Source organism: Podarcis muralis, chromosome 3, assembly GCF_964188315.1.
Source record: "Podarcis muralis chromosome 3, rPodMur119.hap1.1, whole genome shotgun sequence".
In the NCBI taxonomy this organism is placed as follows: Eukaryota; Metazoa; Chordata; class Lepidosauria; order Squamata; family Lacertidae; genus Podarcis; species Podarcis muralis.
Window position 1 is genome coordinate 88420222 of NC_135657.1, and position 20876 is coordinate 88441097.

The 20876-nt window shown below is 40.9% G+C and overlaps 1 protein-coding gene across 35 annotated transcripts in view; it reads left to right on the forward strand.

Moving 5' to 3' along the window:
• The window catches only part of DST (dystonin), a 301155-nt gene that overhangs the window by 196417 nt on the left and 83862 nt on the right, over positions 1-20876 (forward strand). For all 35 annotated transcript variants that reach the window (XM_077926290.1, XM_077926284.1, XM_077926293.1 and 32 more), the window contains 11 exons: positions 1650-1858; positions 2680-2997; positions 3178-3344; positions 4502-4658; positions 6388-6511; positions 11078-11146; positions 12457-12692; positions 13015-13144; positions 13895-14094; positions 15447-15942; positions 17059-18533. In XM_077926290.1, coding sequence (XP_077782416.1) covers positions 1650-1858; positions 2680-2997; positions 3178-3344; positions 4502-4658; positions 6388-6511; positions 11078-11146; positions 12457-12692; positions 13015-13144; positions 13895-14094; positions 15447-15942; positions 17059-18533 — 3581 coding nt within the window. The remainder of the gene's footprint in view (positions 1-1649; positions 1859-2679; positions 2998-3177; positions 3345-4501; positions 4659-6387; positions 6512-11077; positions 11147-12456; positions 12693-13014; positions 13145-13894; positions 14095-15446; positions 15943-17058; positions 18534-20876) is intronic.

Genomic DNA, 20876 nt, shown 5'->3' on the forward strand with positions numbered 1-20876 from the left:
ATTTCAGATTCCCTCACCAGCTACATCCCTTCCTCGCTTTGCACCCTCCTTGAGGATAGAAAAGAGTATGGGAGTGTGTGTAGAGACTAGCCTATTGTACAAAGACAAAATTTACATTCATTACTCTGCCTGCTTTTGCCTCTGTTACAGCGCACCACTGGCATGTTGTCCCTGGAAGCTTGCCCAGAAAATAATGCTGCCCACAGGCTGAAAAGGGTTCCCCATTCCTGCTGTACAGAATAAAAGCCAGGTTGTATTTACCTGGCTTCGAGATGTAGGGTAGTTCTGAGCAACTGATAGAATTGTCCCCTTTATGAGACAGTGATATTAGTTGCTAAAACCAATCCGCAGGAAGAACAGATGAAATCCTTCTTTTGTAGAATATTGCCCTTTGACTTCGGACCTCAGCAGTCTTTTGGAACATTTGCTTTTTAGATAACCTCTTTCTTTTAGATATTTTGCAATCTGCCTTTTTAAAACGCTCTCAGAAAAAAATAACTTTTATCTATGAGTCCCCTATGCTGTGAACTTTTAAGGTTCAGTTTCTAAGGTTCAGTTTCACTTGAGAGAACCTCCAGTAGAAAATTCTGCATCCTTCTGGGGCTACTCTGAGAGCCAAGCTACTGTTTACCTGCTTGTATTAACTGGCCTCTTCTATATTGTGTGGTATGCTCCTTGTTGCTAGTTATTGGTCATATCGGCCAGCTGTTTGCAAATACTAAATTCTGAAGAATACTCCTTAGGCAAATCTTTAGGTGTGGATTGGGAAAGTGAGTTAGAAGAACTTTTTTGGGAGTGGGGACTGTTCCTTAAGAGGAGAGAGACTGTGTTATTTCCAATGAGTGTTCCAGAATATGTGGGATACAGGCAGCTACAGGGATTTTTTTAAAAAAGTTGAAACCGGGGGGGGGGGGGGGGAGAGACACCTCCACCACTTTGTCTAGTTGCCTATCCTGCTCCAAAACTTAGGGGAAATTTCTCCTGCCTGTCTTCAAAGGGATTATGTTTTCAACTCTCTTTCTTGTGCAGGATTGAAAGAAGCTTGGCCGAAAATAGCGACCCAGCAATACTTTGAATGTGTGTTTTACATGCAAAGTATTGCTTTGCTGGTATTTTTGGCTAACCTTTCAGTGTTAAGGCTCTTGTAAAATTGACACTTGCGTAGATAAGAGAATATGGTCAGGTGCAGCTTTTCAAACTCCTGCCCCAGTGTGCCAAGGCAAACTACACTTTATGGATTAGCTTCTCTTCTTCCCCAATAACTTGTTTAAGGTACCGGAGCTATCTTTGACGTATTACAAAATTTGAGGTTCAATTCCATTGACTCCAGTCATAGGGTGTTAGGGAGCAGGATTGGCAAAGACTTGTGCCTGAGACCCTGAAGTGCTGTTCCTAATTGCAGTAAATTATGTTGTGTTAGCCCTGGGGTTGTGAACCTGTGGCCCTCCAGATGTTGTTTGATTCCAATTTCAGCCCCCGTGGCCAATGGTACCAGGGTGATGGGAATTGTTGTCCAACCACATCTGGGTGGCTATGGCTAAATCCCTGATTTAGCTGGACTATTGGCATAACTCTGCCAAAGGCAGTTGCTTGTATTCTAAAATGGTTGTGAACTTATAAACTATCCTTTATCTACTTGTTTCTTTCAGATACTATTGTGGATAAGTATAACCACTTATCCAAAGCAGTGAATGACCGGAATGAGAAACTTCAGATCACTCTGACACGTTCATTAAGCGTCCAGGATGGATTGGATGAAATGCTTGATTGGATGAATGGTGTTGAGAAGAGTCTTGAGGAGCAAGGTCAAGTGCCTTTGAATTCTTCTGTAATTCAGGATGTCATTAGTAAAAGTATGGTGAGTTAGTTTTTAGCAGAGCAAATTTTCCTCCTAATGCCAGGAACTTAAAGCGCAAAATGGGGGTGGGGGAAATCAAGATACTGAAAATAAGTTTTCATTAATTCAGATATCTGAACAAAATTCAGTCTTAAAACAGCGTTTCATTGTGGCAGACTTCCACAAATCCAAATATACTATCAGGGTCGGCACAGGGGGCTGCACAAAACCATTGGTCATCACTTCTGCAGCTATTGAGTAATGACTACCTTTTCTAAGAATAGCAATAAACAAATCTGTCTCTTTTAATTTCATATTTTTCCAATAAGTTCCGTTTGTTACATTTCTGCGTCAGTTCGATTTTTTTTAACAAAGTCATCACAACAGTTCATTAGCATTTTTGTGTGCCTTTCTCCTAAATGTACACATATATGTGTGCAATTTTGCCCGATATACACGTTTTTGTAGGCAATTTTTGCCTGTTAGGCAGTTTTGTGTGCTACATTCATTGAATTTTTATAAATATTTCATGCTAATGTACGCAGTTGTGTATAGTTTTTTTTAGTTTGAGAGCTGCATTGGTAAATTTGGAGACTTGCAAAGGATAGCTGTGCTTTTGCTTCACATATTCTTTCATGCTCACCTTTAAATGCAATTCAAGTTTCTTCCGCATCTTTATCTTTGGGGTTCTTCCTCATTGCCACTTCTTGTTTGTGGATTCCATTGCTTCAGAAACTGACTACAGGAAGTGCAGTTATTTACATCAGCTTGCAATCACTTCATTTACATAGAGATGCACCCATGAGTATGGCTGTCTTCTCAGACTTATCTATTTATCCCAGGCTCTAGAACAAGACATTGTGGGTCGGCAAAGTAGCCTAAATGCCATGAAAGAAAAGTTGAACAAATTCATGGAAACAACAGACCCATCCACTGCATCCTCTTTACAAGCTAAAATGAACGAACTTTCTCAGCGGTTTTGTGAAGCAAATAATAAACACAGGAAAAAACTTGAAAAGTTGGAGGGATTGAAGACCAAAGTGGAGCTGTTTGAGTGCCTCACTGATAAACTCCAGTCATTCTTGGACAAGAAAACTCAGGCTCTCAGCGAGGCTGACATCCCAGGAAAAGACGTTACTGAGATGTCCTTATATGTGCAGGTACTGTAGATTTTTACTGATGTGAGCCCTACATTGCCCCTTACTGAGCAAGCAGTACAATGGCTGGCGTAACTATGCCACCCACAATTATAAGAGAACCTGCTGAGTCCAAGGAATAAATTTTGAACACCGTGCAGTGTGTTCAGGTGTGAAGCAATTACTTTCTTGTCCATTTTAAAGGAAACCAACACTGAACTGATGGAGCAGAAAAAAGATCTTGAAAATTTGCAACACCTCATTGAAGAACTCTCTCCTCATGCTCTTCCTGGAGACAGGTCATTAGTGTTAGAAAAAGTAAATGCCCTGTCAAAGAAATTCAAGGAAATGGAAGAGACTATACGAGAAAAGTGAGTACAATAATCAAATTTTAGAATAGTGTGTGCTGATGGTGGTGGCGGTGATGAAAATAATCAGGGTTGTCAATGAGTAAATAATTTCTGCTGATTATCTGTCTTGTGACTGATTTATTTTTACCTAATTACAATAATTTCCATGTGCATATTTCAAACACTTCATTATAGGTGCCTTTTTGAGGTAACTTAGAATTTGATAAATAAAATATCCCACTCAATACTAGAAGTTAATCTTTAATACCCCCCCATAGTGTACAGCAGAATCAAAATAGGCTCAGCAAAGCATGCCTTGAACTTGTAATCTTGCCAATTCATCAGTCAACCAACCAACCAACCAACCAAAGGGTTACCAATTACACATATTAAATGCTGCAACTATAAAAGTGAGAGTTCCAAATAATGTGATGCACAGACCTATAAGACGGTTGTGGTGTGTTTTGCAGTTTCATAAAGTGAAGGAGAAGTTACTGGCTTGTAACAATATTGCAGAATTAAGAAACACTCGTCATGCTAAGCCAAACCATAGCTTTGCATAGATGCACAAGTGTATGGGTTCTCTTCTCTAGGATATGATAAGCAGTATGATAAGCAAATATGTGGCTCAGCATGGTGCAAGCAGCAAAAGAACTAGAAATGCTGAGCCATAGTTTGGTGCGGCATGTTTTCTGGAGAAAACTAAATCATGAGCCCAATTCTAGATGATATGATAAGCAAATATGTGGCTTAGCTCAGCATGGCGCAGGGAGGAGTGAAGTGGCTGGGATTTCATCTCCAGGAACTTGTGTGCACCAACCAGACAACAGTAAAAATACAGTAATAATATATAAGGAAATGCCACTAGTTGGGCTGAGATCTAAAGGGCCGGGTGTGATGGTTTGCATGTACATTGTGACAAGCCCCTGTTAGTCCATCAAGACTCTCACTTTGGAGCAGCATTTGAAATGTGAGATGTGGTATGAGGGGCTGTAGTCTGAAAGGAACACTTGCAACCCTTCTGTGCATAAATAGGAGTGCTTTCAGTCCCGGCTATACATACAGGTTGTTAATACAGCCCATATTATAGTTTTATCTAGAAGAAGGATTTGCCTACATTATCCCGAGAACAAGGAGACTATCTCTCCCATATCCCTTCCTTATTTTCAATTGTGCAGAGAAGAGGATGTGTCCTCTTGCCAGAAGCAGATGGATGAGTTCAATCTTCATGTAGAATCTTTGAAGAAATGGGTAGATGAGATGACGGAAAGAATCCCAGCTATCCAGCCCTCTTTGAATGTGGAGAATTTAAACAAACATTTGCAGAACACCAAGGTGAGAGACTTCTTATCATTTCTGACAATTTCATTACAGTGGTACCTCAGGTTAAGAACTTAATTCGTTCTGGAGGTCTGTTCTTAACCTGAAACTGTTCTTAAGCTAAAGCACCACTTTAGCCAATGCTGCCACTGCGCCGCCGCTGCATAATTTCTGTTCTCATCCTGAAGCAAAGTTCTTAACCCAAGGTACTATTTCTGTATTAGTGGAGTCTGTAACCTGAAGCATATGTAACTCGAGGTACCACTGTAATTGGATTTGTATGTCAGTTGATTTGTCAACTGTGTCCTTTTGGTCTCAATGAATTAAGTAGGAACGCTGTAGATCTTTTGAATGATATATTTCGTTGGTATTCAACTGGGTTTTACTCAGTGTAGATCCATGGAAATTAATGACTAAGTTAGGTCCATTATTTCAATGGGTGTACATCTAGTAAGACTTAGTTGACTACTGACCATAATGACACAGCTCCAAGGGACAGACGATGCACTTGCAAGAACTTACCAACTCACTTCAAAGCAAAAGACACCTCTGTGTGTGCAAAAGGATATATGTGTGCAGCTGCACACATTAGTGAATAGGGAAATCTTTGCAAGTGCAGAGAACTTGACTTGCAGCTATTTGCTAGACTTAGACAGACACCTTTCGTCCCATTTTTTAGTTACAGATAGGTAGCTGTGTTGGTCTGCCATAGTCAAAACAAAAAAATTCCTTCCAGTAGCACCTTAAAGACCAACTAAGTTAGTTCTTGGTATGAGCTTTCGTGTGCATGCACACTTCTTCAGATACACTGAAACAGAAGTTGCCAGATCCTTCTATATAGTGAGAAGGTGGGGAGGGGTATTACTCAGAGGGGGGTGGGAATGGGTGATTGGCAGATAGCTGTGATGAGCCTGTTGACGACTCTTAACGACTGCAGTAGGTCTTACAGGAAAAAGCAAGGGGTGAGAAGGTGAAAAATGGCTTTGTTATGTATAATGAGATAAGAATCCAATGTCTTTGTTCAGGCCAGGTCTCTCCGTGGTTTTAAGTTTGGTAATGAGTTCCAATTCAGCAGCTTCTCTTTCCAGTCTATTTCTGAAATTCCTTTGTAGTAAAACAGCTACTTTGAGATCTTGTATAGAATGTTCTGGGAGATTGAAGTGTTCTCCTACTGGTTTCTCTGTCTTGTGATTCTTGATGTCAGATTTATGTCCGTTTATTCTTTGGCGTAAGGTTTGGCCTGTTTGTCCAATATAGAGAGCTGAAGGACACTGTTGGCATTTGATGGCATACACAATGTTAGACGATGAGCAATTAAATAGTCCCGAGATGGTATGTGTGATGTTGTTGGGGCCAGTAATGGTGTTGTCCGGGTGTATGTGGCAGCAAAGTTGGCATCTGGGTTTATTGCAGGCTCTGGTGCCAGTGTCCGTGTTAAGTCTGGTTGTAGAAACTGGGCATGGTTTAAATACGAGTAAAGTACTTGCATTATTTTGGTACCAGTCCATCTTCCGAGCCCTATTTCGTTTGAGAGTTCTGCTATCTCACTTTTTAAAAAATGTTCGCTCTAGTTTTTGGGTCTTAAATGAGAAATGGCAGGGCACAGTTTGATGATAAAGCAAGTGGGATGTGTGACATGATGAGATAATTCCTGGCCGTGTCCAGCCCATCTAGAATGGAATGCTTTTTGTTACGCTTACAAATATAGTCAGTAGTTGAAAATAACATCTTGTTCGTTTCTCAGCATTTGGAGGAGGAATGGAGTTCGAAGGCACCTGACATTCAGAAAATGATTAGCAGAGGAACAGCATTGTGCAACCTAATTAGTGCTGTGACTTCCCCTGCAAGGTCAAGGGGAGTAAAATCAGGTATGTTCAATGGACATTTCTACGTATTTAAAAGTACACATGAACGAAATTAAATAGCTAACACAGAATACACACACACACACACACACACACACACACACACATATATATATATATATGATGTCTTTATTAGCTCCCTAGATCAATCCTGTGTAGTTGGGGAAACTTTATGCCAGATTGCTTTATAGACATGAATTTTAAGGTACATTAGGTCACAGGTGGTATAAGAAAAGCCTGAGCCATTGGTACACAGCTTGAACCCATGACCCTGAGATTCAGAGTTTCATGCTGTACCGACTGAGCTATTTCAGTTTAGAAAAATACTTCTCTCTGTCACTCAATAGCATTTTTCTGTCTTCTTCACACAAGGTCCCTATTACACGATTGTTCTTTCTTCTTGCTTCAAACATACCTGAATAAGCTTTTAAAGTTATTTTTAACCTCTCTTGCAAACCTGACTTCATTCTGAGCTTTGGCCTGCCTGACCTTCTCCTTGCAACTGTTGGATACTTGTATCTACCCTTCCTTTGTGATTTCTCCTCTTTTCCATTTATAATGCATTCCCTTCTTACATCTCAGCTAATCCATCAGCTCCTTGTGCAGCCACACCAGTTTCTTTAGCTACCTCCTGCTTTTCTTTCTTGTTGGAATTGTCAGCATTTGGGCCTTTAATATTTCACCTATAATAAACTCCCATCTATCTGGGGCTCACTTATCTTTTGAGTATTTCTGACCATGGGATTTCTCCCAGTAGCTCCTTAAACTTTTTGAAACTGAGCTTCTTAAAGTCCAGAGTGCATCTCTTGACTACACTCAGCTTTCCCTTCTCCTCTGTATCATGAAACCAGGAGGGCATGATCACTTCCTCTCAAGTTTCTGAGTATTTCCACCTTGTCGATCAGTTTCTTCCTGTTGGTGAGGACCAGGTCCAATATAGATGACCCCCTTGTTGCTTCTTCTACCTTTTGGGAAATGAAATTATCAGAGAGCCAATTGTGAGATTTGTTGGACCTTAAATTCTTGGCAGAGTTTGAGTTCCAACGGATATTGGGGTAGTTGAAGTCTCCCATGACTACTATATCTTTCCTTTTTGAATGGTTGATAATCTGCTCTAGGAAGGCTTCATTCAAGTCTTCAGTCCAAGGTCACTGTTGTTCCTTCTCCTACCATATTTACCCATATAGTCTCATGGATCTCTTCACAAGTGTACACATCTTTTACATGTAATGCTATTTCTCCCCCCTTCCTGTTTGATCTATTCATTTTGAATGAGTCATACCCCTCAATTCCTTCATTCCAGTCTCATTCCACCAGGTTCCAGTAATGCCTATTAGATAATATTTGCCATCCTGTATTCAGAGCTCAAGTTTTTCTTGCTTGTTTCCCATACTCTGTGCATTTGTATAGAGACAACTGAAACCATGAGTCATTTTTCGGCACACTACTGCCTCTGTCCTCTGTAGAAAGTCACCTGCTACCACCACACATCTCCCCCTTCTTTGGGGAGGAGCATGAATTGTTTTGTACGCTGTACCTTCTACTACCACCTCAGTGTGTTCTGAGGTCTGCAGCCACTGTACTTGCTCCTCTGGCTGAGAATTTCCAAACCTCTTCATCTTATGATGAAAATTCTGCCTCCAGTCCCATTTTAGAGTGTTCCCAGATGCTAGCTTTCCATGCTCCTGACTCAGGTCTCAATGCACAGTTCAGAGTTCAGGCAGTGTGCTGTGAAAACGCAGGTAGCATGAGTACCATATGACCCATGCAGGTTGTGCCACTTCCTGCTAGCTGTATGGGTTATCAGAACAGTGTAGACTGAAAACCTCGGTTTGTGTGCACTTTGGAGATCAGATCCTCTTTATCAAAAAGAAGTGTAGCTTATCCTCCTAAATCAGAGCAATTTCCATTTTTTAGTATGGACTAATGAATCCAGCAGTAAAGGGCAAGTAACTTCAGAGAAAGTACTGCTCTAATATAGAAAATTTATATGCTGCTTGTTCAGAAAAATCAAAAATCAAATCATGTGTCTGGAGAGCCTTGCTACAACAGAAAAGTTTTCAGTAGGTATATAAAACAGTATTGTGAAGGAACCTGCTTAATGCCAACAGACAGGGAGTTTCAGAAGACAGGTGCTGCTATGCTAAAGGAATGATTTCTCTTAAATGTCGAATGAACATTGTGTGGCACTTGTAAATGTGAAGTAAGCAAATAGGCACATTTGGGGTAGGGCAATTCTTTAAGTATACTGGTCCCAAGTTGTTAATAATTACAGACAGTAATTTTTAGTATTCGTACCAACAGAACTTTGTGTACTTGAAATAATGTTATTTTAAAAGGGTGAAATATCTGTTCAGAATTTGCTTACTACATGTGTTAATCATTTCTTTATTGGGTTCATTATGAGTGAGTTCAAGTACCCTGAGTTTTGTGCCAATGATAAATGTTTCCCTCATGGGAAATATAGAAAAGTCTCAGTATCTTAGTATGTGACCATCTCACTTACTTGGCTGACTTACTTGCTCTCACCATTTCCCAGCTGCCATTAGGCTAGCACTCACTTTCCAGCTGGTGGTGAGGGGTGAATGCTTGGCCTTCTCCAAGGCAACCATTAATTCTACTCCATTAAATAATCATCTTCAGGCTCTCTACTTACATAGACATACAGTAGATTCTACTTAGCGCTCTTATTCCCTTCATAAATAATGGGTACTCATGAAATTGCCTGTGGAACAGCTAAAAGGGGGGCAGGGTTTCTGAAGTTAAATTCACAGTGTGGAAAATCTGTAAACAGAAAACAAAGTTTTACACCAAAATTTAACTTTGGAAACCCTCTCATTCCGCATTTTGTCTGTTCTAAATCAGTGTACCACAAATGTTTTGGGGTCCTTGTTCCACAATGCATGGAATCACAGAACTGCAACTACATGAAATATTGTGAACTGCTGACTTAAGGCACGTTTCATTCAAAATTTTAGACATGGCTACTGATAACAGCTCAGAACAAGTTCTGTTTATACCAATTCAGTTATGCTGGGCACAAATATGTATTATATTTTCCTTTAAAATGTTTAGAACGGGCAATCTGCAATCAGAGAGTGATTGGGCTCCAAATTCCAAGCTGCAAATAATGGATACATGTGCCTTTCACAATTAGCCTGCAGCAGTGTTATTTTATCCTTAGGGCAGCTTCTCACAAAAGGCTTTGTACACAAGTATTTCTGCCAAAGTTATAATGTCATGATGATATTAGCATGTATCTTTATGTTTACAGTTATGACAGCACTTCGGTTGAGCTGATTTGGGACTGATTTTGTAAAAATATCCTAAAAATTTTGTTGTTATGAAGATCCCACTTACAACTAGTCTACTCTTAAACTACTAAGACCAGTGTGACAAACATGACAGTCTTAGACCTTGGTTTTACGTTTTTATTGTTGTAAATCTCCCTCTCTCACTCACACACAAATATGCAGTATACAAATATTTTTATAAATAAAAATAAAAGAAAGAATTGGCTTCAACACACTGCTCAACACACACTCATTGGGTGTTTTAGGCAAGTCATGCTATGACTGCATTCACATGTCACACTAAACCATAATTTACCATAACATAAATGAGGATGCGGGTGGTGCTGTGGGTTAAATCACAGAGCCTAGGACTTGCTGATCAGAAGGTCGGTGGTTCGAATCCCCGCAACGGGGTGAGCTCCCATTGCTCTGTCCCTGCTCCTGCCAACCTAGCAGTTCAAAAGCATGTCAAAGTGCAAGTAGATAAATAGGTACCGCTCTGGCGGGAAGGTAAACGGTGTTTCCATGTGCTGCTCTGGTTCGCCAGAAGCGGCTTAGTCATGCTGGCCACATGACCCAGAAGCTGTATGCTGGCTCCCTCGGCCAATAAAGCGAGATGAGCGCCGCAACCCCAGAGTCAGTCACGACTGGACCTAATGGTCAGGGGTCCCTTTACCTTTACCTTTAAATGAGCCTAGGTGAGCCTTGTTCTCACATACTCCTCTTTCCCCACAATTTATTGTATTGTCTGGACCTAAACATTTTGTTAGCATTAACTATGGTTGGTGGTATCTGAACATTACCCCCCATGGAGCAAATAGCAGCTTTAATGGGGGTGATTTTCATGGGGAAAATGGCACTGGGGAAAGGGTTAAACCATTACTTCCTAGCACCATGATTCCAGTGAGACACACACATCTCTGAGGCTGTTCTTCTAAAATGCAGTGGGAGAGCTGTTCACCTGCCTATGCTACATCTAGTTTGGCCCTTAAATTGGTTTGAAATGGGATCAAATACTTCCATAGTGTCTGAACAATGAGGGAAGAACCCAACATTGCATTATGGTGATTGTTCCATCAGGGCAAGCTTGCCAGATGGAATGATCCCTCCTCTCCCCTGCTTACTGTTCCAGGGGTTCTCTTGACCTGCCCTGAGCCAGTTGGGGAACATGTGTGGGGGAGACTCCATAATGCAAGTGGAAGTCCTTGCTCGGGGCTTCTGCTGACTGAATTCATTAGTTGAATCCTGCTCTAAATCTCTAATCTCTCTCTTTCAGCTGTAAGCGGAACAGTATTAAATGGTGAAGGAGCAGCTACAGGTACCCAGGGATTCCTAACAAACAAAGGTGACTAATAATGGCTCACTTAAATACATAATTCTTGTGAGCAAGCATAAGATGTTTATAATTTGTCCCATTTTAATAGAATTTTCTAAATAACAGTCAAGACCCCCTATTTAGCTGGAGTCTTCTACACTTTGACATATATATGTCTATGTATATGCATGCATCCGGTTAATTCAACTTCTGTCTGGTTTCAGTGGGTGAACTAGTGATTGTGGTTAATTGAGAGCCAAGACAAGATAAGGAGTTATTTCTTGGCTTTTTAATCCATTAAGAATTAATAATGAGTAGCAACAGTAGCAAGGTTGTTATCTCTAGTAGGTGGAGTTCACTGTTTTTAAGAAGTGACTTGACTATCAAGTGACCCAAGATAACATATGAATATAAGAAGCTGCTTATACTGGAGAGCCAAAGTAGATGTGACATTGGAGATATGTGGAGTCTCTCACACCATTCATTTGAACTTTACTTCAGCTAAAAGGGAGGAGGGAAGCAGCGGGGTGTGTGTGTGTGATGTTCATTGAAAAAGGACAGATTTCCCCTTTCCCACTAACTATTCCAATCCAATTTAGATTTCCACAGCTGCCCTCAAGGGGAAAATAAAATTAGAAGACACTCCATGTATCTCCCATTTTGCCTCTACTTTGGCCTTGAGTTAGAACATTGGAACCATCCAAACGGGTAGAATTCAGAAAGGCCCCAAACAGACTAACCTCTTATATTATTGTGTTTGGCCTGCCTAGCTGTTATCATCCTGAGCCTCATTCTTGACTGCCTAGCTGTTATCATCCTGAGCCTCATTCTTGAATCCTTTGCATGTGTTAACAGAAAACAGCAGAAGTATATATTTAAAATTAACAGGCATGGTTTTTAAGGTTTATTTTAATCAAAAATTAGCATGCACACATCGTACTATAGCAGGCTCTAGAACACTTCAGTTTTCCTAAGAAATCAGATGTTGAAATTAGGATGGTGATAACTAGCTGTGTTCCAACACCCTTAAATTAGAAACCAAAATAATGCTTGTCTTCATGCAGGATTTTCTTTCAGAAGTCCTTATACAATACAGTATTTCTGTACAAAAAAAAATAAAAAATCCACTGTCATCAGCCTGGTGAATGGTTCATTCTTTCTTAATCTACTAATATTGGGGTATCAACTTTGTAGGAAAGAAATGACTGTAACCAATTATTCTAGTTATTATTTCATGGAAGGATTAAAAACTTTTAATGTATAATCTTTGCATCCTTTCTTGCTGTCACGACTAGTAAAATAATAATAATAATAACAATGTATGTCCACCTCTCTTGCAGAAGTGACCACTGTCCAACACAACATGTCAACTGTAAGCCATAGTTATGATGATTTGGGAGCTGTACTGAAGGAAAAAATATCAGAACTGGAATCCACTCTTTCAAATATGCAAAACATTCAAAGAGAATCAAATTCAATGATGGAATGGTTACAGAATATGGACACTGCTGCAGCCAAATGGGAAGCAACTCTTATTGACAGTGAGGCTGTTAAAGAGCAAGTCGATCAACACAAGGTAGTTTCTGTCTCCCCCTCTGTTCAAAACTATCAATTAAGCATAATTAATTTTTAAAGTGAGCTTCCTGTTCATATTAATGGACAGGGTCTGTTTAATAATGTATGTAACAGTGCAACCATATATTAGCACTTTGTACTGACGCCTTATGGAAATACAATAAAAAACATCTTATCAGGCATAGGATCAGAAGTCAGATTGCATACCTGTGATAAAATGTATCAGAGCTGCCTAAACAGATTAAGAGATCATCTCAATGAAACACTGCTTCTGCCAAACACTTTGTTTTTTATGTATTCTCTAACATGTTCATTCTTCATAGCTATTTGAAACAGAATTGAAACAGAATGAGAATAAAGTGCAAGAACTGAAGGATAGAGTGACAGAGCTATTGGAGAAGAACCCGGACTCTCCTGAGGCACCGAAATGGAAACAGATGTTGGATAAAATAGGTATGGCAGGTTTTATTTTGCAGTGTAGGAGAGGGTCAATGATCTAACATTTGGCAAAACAAAACATAGATTGAATGTCTGCGATCTTTGGAGAGAAGGATTGCACCTCATCCACATGACATACTAGAAAACTCTTCTGGACATGCTTTTGTTCATACATGACTACTGGATTATGAGGTTTGGTCTATCCTATCAGATCTTATATTTTAAAAGGCATTGGCCAGAGCCACATGTCAGGATAAAACAGCTCATGGGAACTATCATCCATGGCTTAACGTTGCGTCCAACCCAGGGATTTTGGTTTGCTTAACTCAAACAAACCACAATTCGGAAGTCAAGCATAAACCTTGGATTTTCATTGTGGTTTGTTTGGACTGAAACAAACGCACCATCCCTGGTTTTTATATAATATTAAGCCAGGGCTTGTGGTTTGTTCCTCCCACTTGCGAAATCAGAATCCCCAGCTTGGCATTTGAAAAAAAGCTCTGCTGTCTGTTTGCCAAAGCTTGTTCTCGGTTTCTTGATTGTGGCCTGTGTGAGCAAACCAAACCAAGACCCCCAGGTTGGGTGTAAAGCTAAGCCCAGGGATCATGGTTTGTTCCTCCCCCTTGTTCTAGTAGAGAAGTACAGCGGGAACCATCTGCATGTCCACAGCAAACCACTGCCATTGTTTATTTGTTTGACAGTTTCATGTGAAATTACTACGATTATCATGCAGTTTTACAAAATATTCCATTCATTTTTTCACAGATTCCAAATGGAGGGAACTCAGCCAGGTAACAGCTGACAGACAGAAAAAACTGGAAGAGTCATCAAATTACCTGACCCAGTTCCAGGCAACCGAGGCTCAGTTGAAACAGTGGCTGGTAGAAAAAGAATTAATGGTCAGCGTGCTTGGACCACTGTCAATTGATCCAAATATGTTGAACACGCAGAAGCAGCAAGTTCAGGTGAGCATTTGGTCCCATTGCATATTATTTGTAGAAAGATGCTTGTGCTTCCTGGATTGAAAACACTGCTATTGTGGAGCCATCACCAATTTGGTTTATCCTTTTTTTTTGGCAGAGTGTAGTTCTGAAAACAAATATGAAGGCACCAAACAACAATCAGTTTTCTTAAAAAAAAATGGAACTAATAATGTTAATAATGACAAAAAAGGGGCTTCTATGTGGTGAGAGAAGTGCAGCTAGAGGTTAAAGTTTTCAGCAGGGGGAAATGAATGCTAGCGCCTTTCTTCTATGACCCTGTGCATATATAAACAAGTATCAATCACACGTGAATTACAAAATATTCCACACTCACGACCAGTATAGATATTGGAAAGGAAATATGGGGTCTCACTGTTGTCTTTTCTTCCTAATGCTGTTTCATGGTATGTGATGACACTTGGAAGTGCAGTAGGAGGTGCTTAATCTTTTGCCCACTCACTGATTCTTCCTTCCAAATACTCCCACATATAATTTCCCCCTTCAGCGCACACACAGGCTTCCAAAATCAGGAGTGAGCTTTGACTGGGGGGAAAAACAACCTGGATTTGTTTGCTTTTTGCAGGGGAGAATGAGGACATGTGGGAGAGTTTGAGCACCCCTACCCACCATTCCTCCCCACCAAGTACCCACCCCTTCCCACTTCCCATTATTTTGATAGACATGGAACTGGAAGCACTCGTTTGATGGTCTTCTGCTCTTAGAACTGTCTTCTAAGAAGTTTTCTTCCGCTTTTAGAAGTCAAGCGGGAAAGCTAATGACTAGACATAGTAAACCCTTGGAGCAGTGGGCTGTAGGGGCTTGTTTGGCCCTCAGCATTCATGGTTCCATAAATTGCAGTGAAACAAATGTGCACTTTAATTGAGAAGTATTGTTTGAGGTGATGTCCGATGAGATAAAAACCACAGTATTTAATCTGTGGTGACTGCTTCATCCACACGTGTCAATGCTCAGGTTGATTGATTTAACACGTGTCTCAAAGCAGGAGATTAGGTCATGCAAATCAGATGTTTTCCAAGGTGCCTCTTTATCCTTAGTGATAGTATATGCATGGTGGAGTTGACGCAGGGTGCACCTGCTCTTCCACATCATGGGTTGCAGTACTGGATCAGCAGGTTGTCTGAACCAGACGTAAGGGATAAATATGAATATATTAACCTACCTTAAAGCGATATTGGCAGAATGCCTTTTATTTTTACGACCAAGAGCTATTTCATGTACTCATCAGCCTAGGATGCTACACTAGGTAAATGGCTAGTCCAGTTTGTCATATCTGTGTTTCCTTACGCTTTCCTGAAATTACTTTCTCTCATCAGATTCTGCTCAATGAGTTTGACACTCGAAAACCCCAGTATGAGCAGCTGAATACAGCAGGACAAGCGATAATGAAGAGACCAGGTGAACACCCACCTTCTCACGAAATGGTGAAGCAGCAACTGGCCGCTGTGGCGCAGAAATGGGATGGCTTAACCGGACAGCTGAGTGACCGATGCAACCGAATCGACCAAGCCATTGTCAAAAGCACAGAATATCAAAGCTGCCTGAAAAGCCTTTCTGAGAAGCTTAGTGTCTTGGATGATAAACTGAACAGCAGCCTGGCTATAAGTACAGACCCTGATTCTGTGAAGCGGCAGCTGGAAGTGGCCAGAGAAGTGAAAGAAGAAATTGAACGGGAAATGCCAAAGAGAAAGGCTGCTCAAGCTCTGTGCGAGGAATTGTCTGCACTGGTGGCAGAAGATTACTTGAAAGCTGAGCTAGCTAGGCAGTTGGATGGCATCTTAAAACCCTTTCACGATATGGAACAAAAAGCAGGTTTGTTAACATCATCATCATTTTTTATTTGTACGCCACCTTTCCACAGTTAAAAAAACAATGCTCAAGGTGGCTTACAGCATGACAAGATTTACATAATTACAAAAGTCATAAACAAATAAATAAACCACATCAAATGAGATGAGATGATATTGAGGGCCTAGATTCTATGAATGGGTGGGTGAGAATAGCTGCATATTTATAGACTGTGCCAGTTGTTTGAATCTTTTAAGATATCAAATGACATGTGATTGACAGTAGATTGTATATGTGAGGGATTCACACATTGTAAATTAATGCTTCTATGTGAAATTTATGTAGGGAAAATACATGTATTTCTCCAACATTTATGTATTTGTCTTGACCATGCTACAGTTTCAGACAGTCTTAGGGTTCATCCACACTTCTATATGCCCTGCCGCTTTCCCCTGGAGAAATTGGTGGTTTAGTGCTGAATCAGAACACACGGCAAAACCTGATTGCCATTTGTTCCGTTTAGCACTAAAGGGTGGGTTTTCCAGGGAAAAGTGACAGGGCAAAGCTGCTTGGATCCATGCTTTCCAGGCCTGGAAACTGAATTAGCTAGGCAAGCAGAAAACTGCTTGGACCCGTGCTTTCTAGGCACAGGACAAGAATGGATGAGCCCTTACTTTGGGGGTGGGGGTGTTTTAGACTCAACAAGGGAGTCCCAACAGGAGTTCTGTAAAGTTGTAACAGGACTGGCAGTGATCTTTGGAAGCATTTTATCTCAATGACTGTTGAGGGATTACTGCAAGCTTTACTGTTCATAGTGCATGTCGTTTATGTTTATGATGTTTATAGTGGCACTAGTGATCATACTATCCTGGTTACCTGATTAGTTCCCCACCCTCAAGAATCCCTTGTTGTCAAGGGATTATTATTATCAAGGGGTTATTATTTTAGGCTGCAATACTATTATTTCCCAAGCTGGTGGTCTGCAATAAACACTTCAGCTAACATGCTCCAATCTAAAATGGCAATAGGGTGCATTTTCCTATAACATAATGTTTCTCCTTGATTGAAATAACATCAACCAAAATCCTAGTTAGAAGCCACTCAGAGACATGGATTTTAAGAACTTTTGTTTGTTTGCAGGCAATCACATTGAGCAACTTCAGTCAACTTACGTTAGTTCTCATCAGTTCCAGCAAATGTCTAAGGACTTTCAGGCCTGGTTGGACAAAAAGAAGGAAGAACAGAATCAGCCTTGTCCCATCTCTACCAAGCTGGAGTCTCTGTGGACATTAATTGATGATCAGAAAGAGTTCAAGGCTGCCTTGTCTGACCAGACTGGCTCTTATGAAAAAATCATTACAGAAGGTGAAAGTTTACTCCAGAAGACTCAGGGAGCGGAGAAGGCCGAGCTGCAGGCCCAACTGAACTTGCTCAGAGGTAACTGGGATGAAATGAACAAGCAAGTTAAAGAAAGGCAAGATAAATTAAATGATTGTTTGGAAAAAGCCCTTAGATACAGAGAGCATGTAGAAAACCTACAACCCTGGATAGCGAAATGCCAAAGCAATATCTCTCAAATAGAAATGAGCATAGATCCTGCTCGGCTAGAGAATTCCATCGCTCAGGTGAAGAGCTGGCAGAAGGACCTAGACAAACACCAAGGGTTGGTGGAGCTATTAAGTAATGCAGCTGAGACATTACTCAGTGCCTGTCAGACAGACAAAGACATTATTGAAGAGGAGAAGACACTGCTGATCCAGAACATGGATATAGTCACAGAACAACTGCATGCTAAGAGAGATGGTCTGGAAAAGATGTCTCAGAGACTGAAAGAGTTTCAAGAGTCATCAAAAGATGTTGAAGAGCAGCTGAAGAATGCCAGAGAGCAGCTGGAAACACACAATTCTCTCAAACCCCAGACTTACAGTAACAAACACTTGACGATTATGCAGGCTCAGCAGAAAACACTCCAGGCCGTGAAGGCTCAAGTGGACCTTACAAAAAAGCTTGCCCAAGAACTGGTGGCAGATGCTTCAGATTCATCAGGTGTCTCTGACCTCTTGTTGCAGGCAGAAACGTTAGAAGAAGAATTCAGCACCATCAGTCAGCAGGTTGAAGATAAATGTTCATTCCTGGAGACTAAACTCCAGGGAATTGGCCATTTCCAAAACAGCATCCGAGAGATGTTTTCTCAGTTTGCAGAGTTCGACGATGAATTGGACAGCATGGATTCTGTGGGTAGGGATCTTGTCACACTGCAGTCACAGCGAAAGGATATAAAAACTTTCCTGAAAAAGTTGGAGGAACTCATAACCAGTAATGAAAATGCAAATAATACCTGCAAAATGATGCTCGCAAATGAAGCTGAAGCTTCTCCAGATCTTGCAGGTATAAAACGGGACTTGGAGGCTTTAAATAAGCAGTGCAACAAGTTGCTAGACAGAGCAAAAGCCAGAGATGAACAGATTGAAGGGACTATTAGCCGCGTTGAAGAGTTCTACAGTAAACTAAAGGGGTTTTCTAAACTGCTTGGGGAAGTTGAAGAGCATGAAGAGTCCCAGGGTTCTGTTGGAATGGAAATTGAGACGATAAATCAGCAGCTGAACGTATTTAAGGTAAGAAGGACCTTTCTGAGTTTTTAGAATTCTGTATTGTAAAATGAAAACTAACTGTAAGAATATTGTGACGTGAGCTCCTTAGTAGTCTAAACCCCCAAGGAAAAGTGATTGGGTTGGCCCTCCTTTTTCAGCTTATAGATCATGTCTTGTAAGCCAGTCAGTTTCTTAAGAATTGTGTTCAAAGTCATTTTTTATGTTTCCCAACAGAGGGTGCTTTTTGCCTATTTTAAGACGAGTGAGAGCTAACATAACATACATCCCACCCAATGCATTCCCGTCTTGAGATCTAAAGCTTTATTAATAAGCAAGTTTTGTTTGTTTGTTTATGAATTCAAATGCCTCCTCTAATTTCAACGGAGAAACGGAATTGCTGCAAAATAGTTACATCATAACATTTTTATTTGCCTTGTAATGAATAAGACTTGAGTTGTCCAACAGGAAGTGATATCACATGCTCCTTTGGTTTGGAGGTCCTTGGAATTTACAAGTAATTTGTGGGTTGTGGTCTGAAGTTGTATGAAGTGTTCTCAGCTCAGTGTTCTCATGAAGCAATTTAGAAACTGAGAAGACGGTCTTCTCTTTGGTCAAAAGTTATTAGAGAAGCATTCTTAAGTTGTTTTAAAACAGAATGTCCTGCATTTTGCTTTGAAGATCTCCAGCAAAGCTGAGCTTCTTGGGTTCTCCTCTCCTCCCCTCTTCCACAGCTGTCATGATTAATGGTAATTTTTAAATGGTAATTTAGTGCAAATACACTAAATCATGCTTCCATTCAAGCACGCAGAAGGGTTGTCAACTGCAGCTTTTGTTATTCAGAGCAAACTTTCCCAAACTTGGATCTCCAGCTATTGTTAAACTACAATTCCTATCGTCCCTGACCACCAGTCCTGCTAGCTAGAGATGATGGGAATTATAGTCCAACAACAGCTAGAGACCCAAGTTTGGGAAACACTGCCCTAGAGCTTAACTAACACCATTCAATTTACTTAAAAAGTTGGGGTTCTTTAAGAATCTTTATATTTGCTTCCCATTGTTGCTATACTGCCCGGCTGAGGAGGCTCAGTGCTTCTGTGGCAGGAGAGCCTTCTCATGAACAGATTGCTGAATGATGGGATAGAATGAGGGCAGAAGCAGCCCTGAACTTTCCCCACCTTCACACCCATTCAGAATATAGCCATAATCTTTCCCAGAGAGCAAGACAAAGCACAATGAACACAGCCTCCAGCATCCCACGCCCCAGAGGCATTGCACAGGCACGCAGGAAGAAATAGATCCTGCTCTGAGTAGTGTGTTCATATCAAACAATTCCAAATAAAAGACAATGGGGAGAGGAACTGAAGAAGCTGCAATTCAACTGTCCTCTCTGACAGCTGGTGCTTATATATGTATTTGCGGCAGATATTTATTTCATTTACTACGTGCACCATATGAAGAGCCAGCCCTCCTGTGACAGAGTGAAGGTGAGGTCAAACAGAGTCCTGGGCGAGGTCCAAAAAGGCTGAGATTAGCTTTCATTCCTGGGGGTTGTCCCAAGAGTCATGACATGGGATCATGCCAGGCATTATGCAGCCAAGAGGTTTCATCCAAACCTGGTTCTCAGGATCAAGAAAAGTACTGATCAATTAGTCAGGGCAAAACAAAGAAGTGTGGAGGTGAGCTAAGGCAAAGGCAACAGGCCATTGGCTGTGCATTTGTTCTGCTGAAGCATAGTTCTGGTTTCTGTCTTGTAACCCCGGCCCTCATCCAAGAAAGCTGTCTGGCAGAATTTATTTTAATATCCAGTGTGCCTAAGATAAACTCAGTGGCTGAAAGCAAAAGAAACAATCCTGCCTTGGGCACTAGGTGCTAACTTCCATTCCATAATGAACTTTCATCTCCTAAGATGGCACAGAAGGGAAGCACAGCACTAGGTCCTCTTGCCTGCTAAACACCAGAATAAGCAGAATAAAGGCATATAAAGGCCTGAGCAAATGAAACATTATTTACCTGGCATACAAAGAATAACAGAATGAGCCCTTCTGAACCAAAGATAGGGCTCCCCTGATGAAAAAGCCCTGTTTCAGGTTATCAGACAATAGTACCTGAAGAGATATAACAGTGGGCAGTGGAAGCAACCACTTTTTAAGGTACACTTGCTTCCAAGATGGGTTTTTTAAACTTGAAAGTCATAAAAAGTACTTAAAGGATTGCTTTTTCCTGTGTATTTCCTTCAGTGTGACCAAGCAACGTCAGAGGTCTTGCTTTGCACCTCCCCAACAGCAGATATGCAGTGGGTGAGAACAATGCACAGGGCAATATCAGTTAGGGCACCAGTGCTCTGGACTGCCCTCCCCAGGAAAGCAT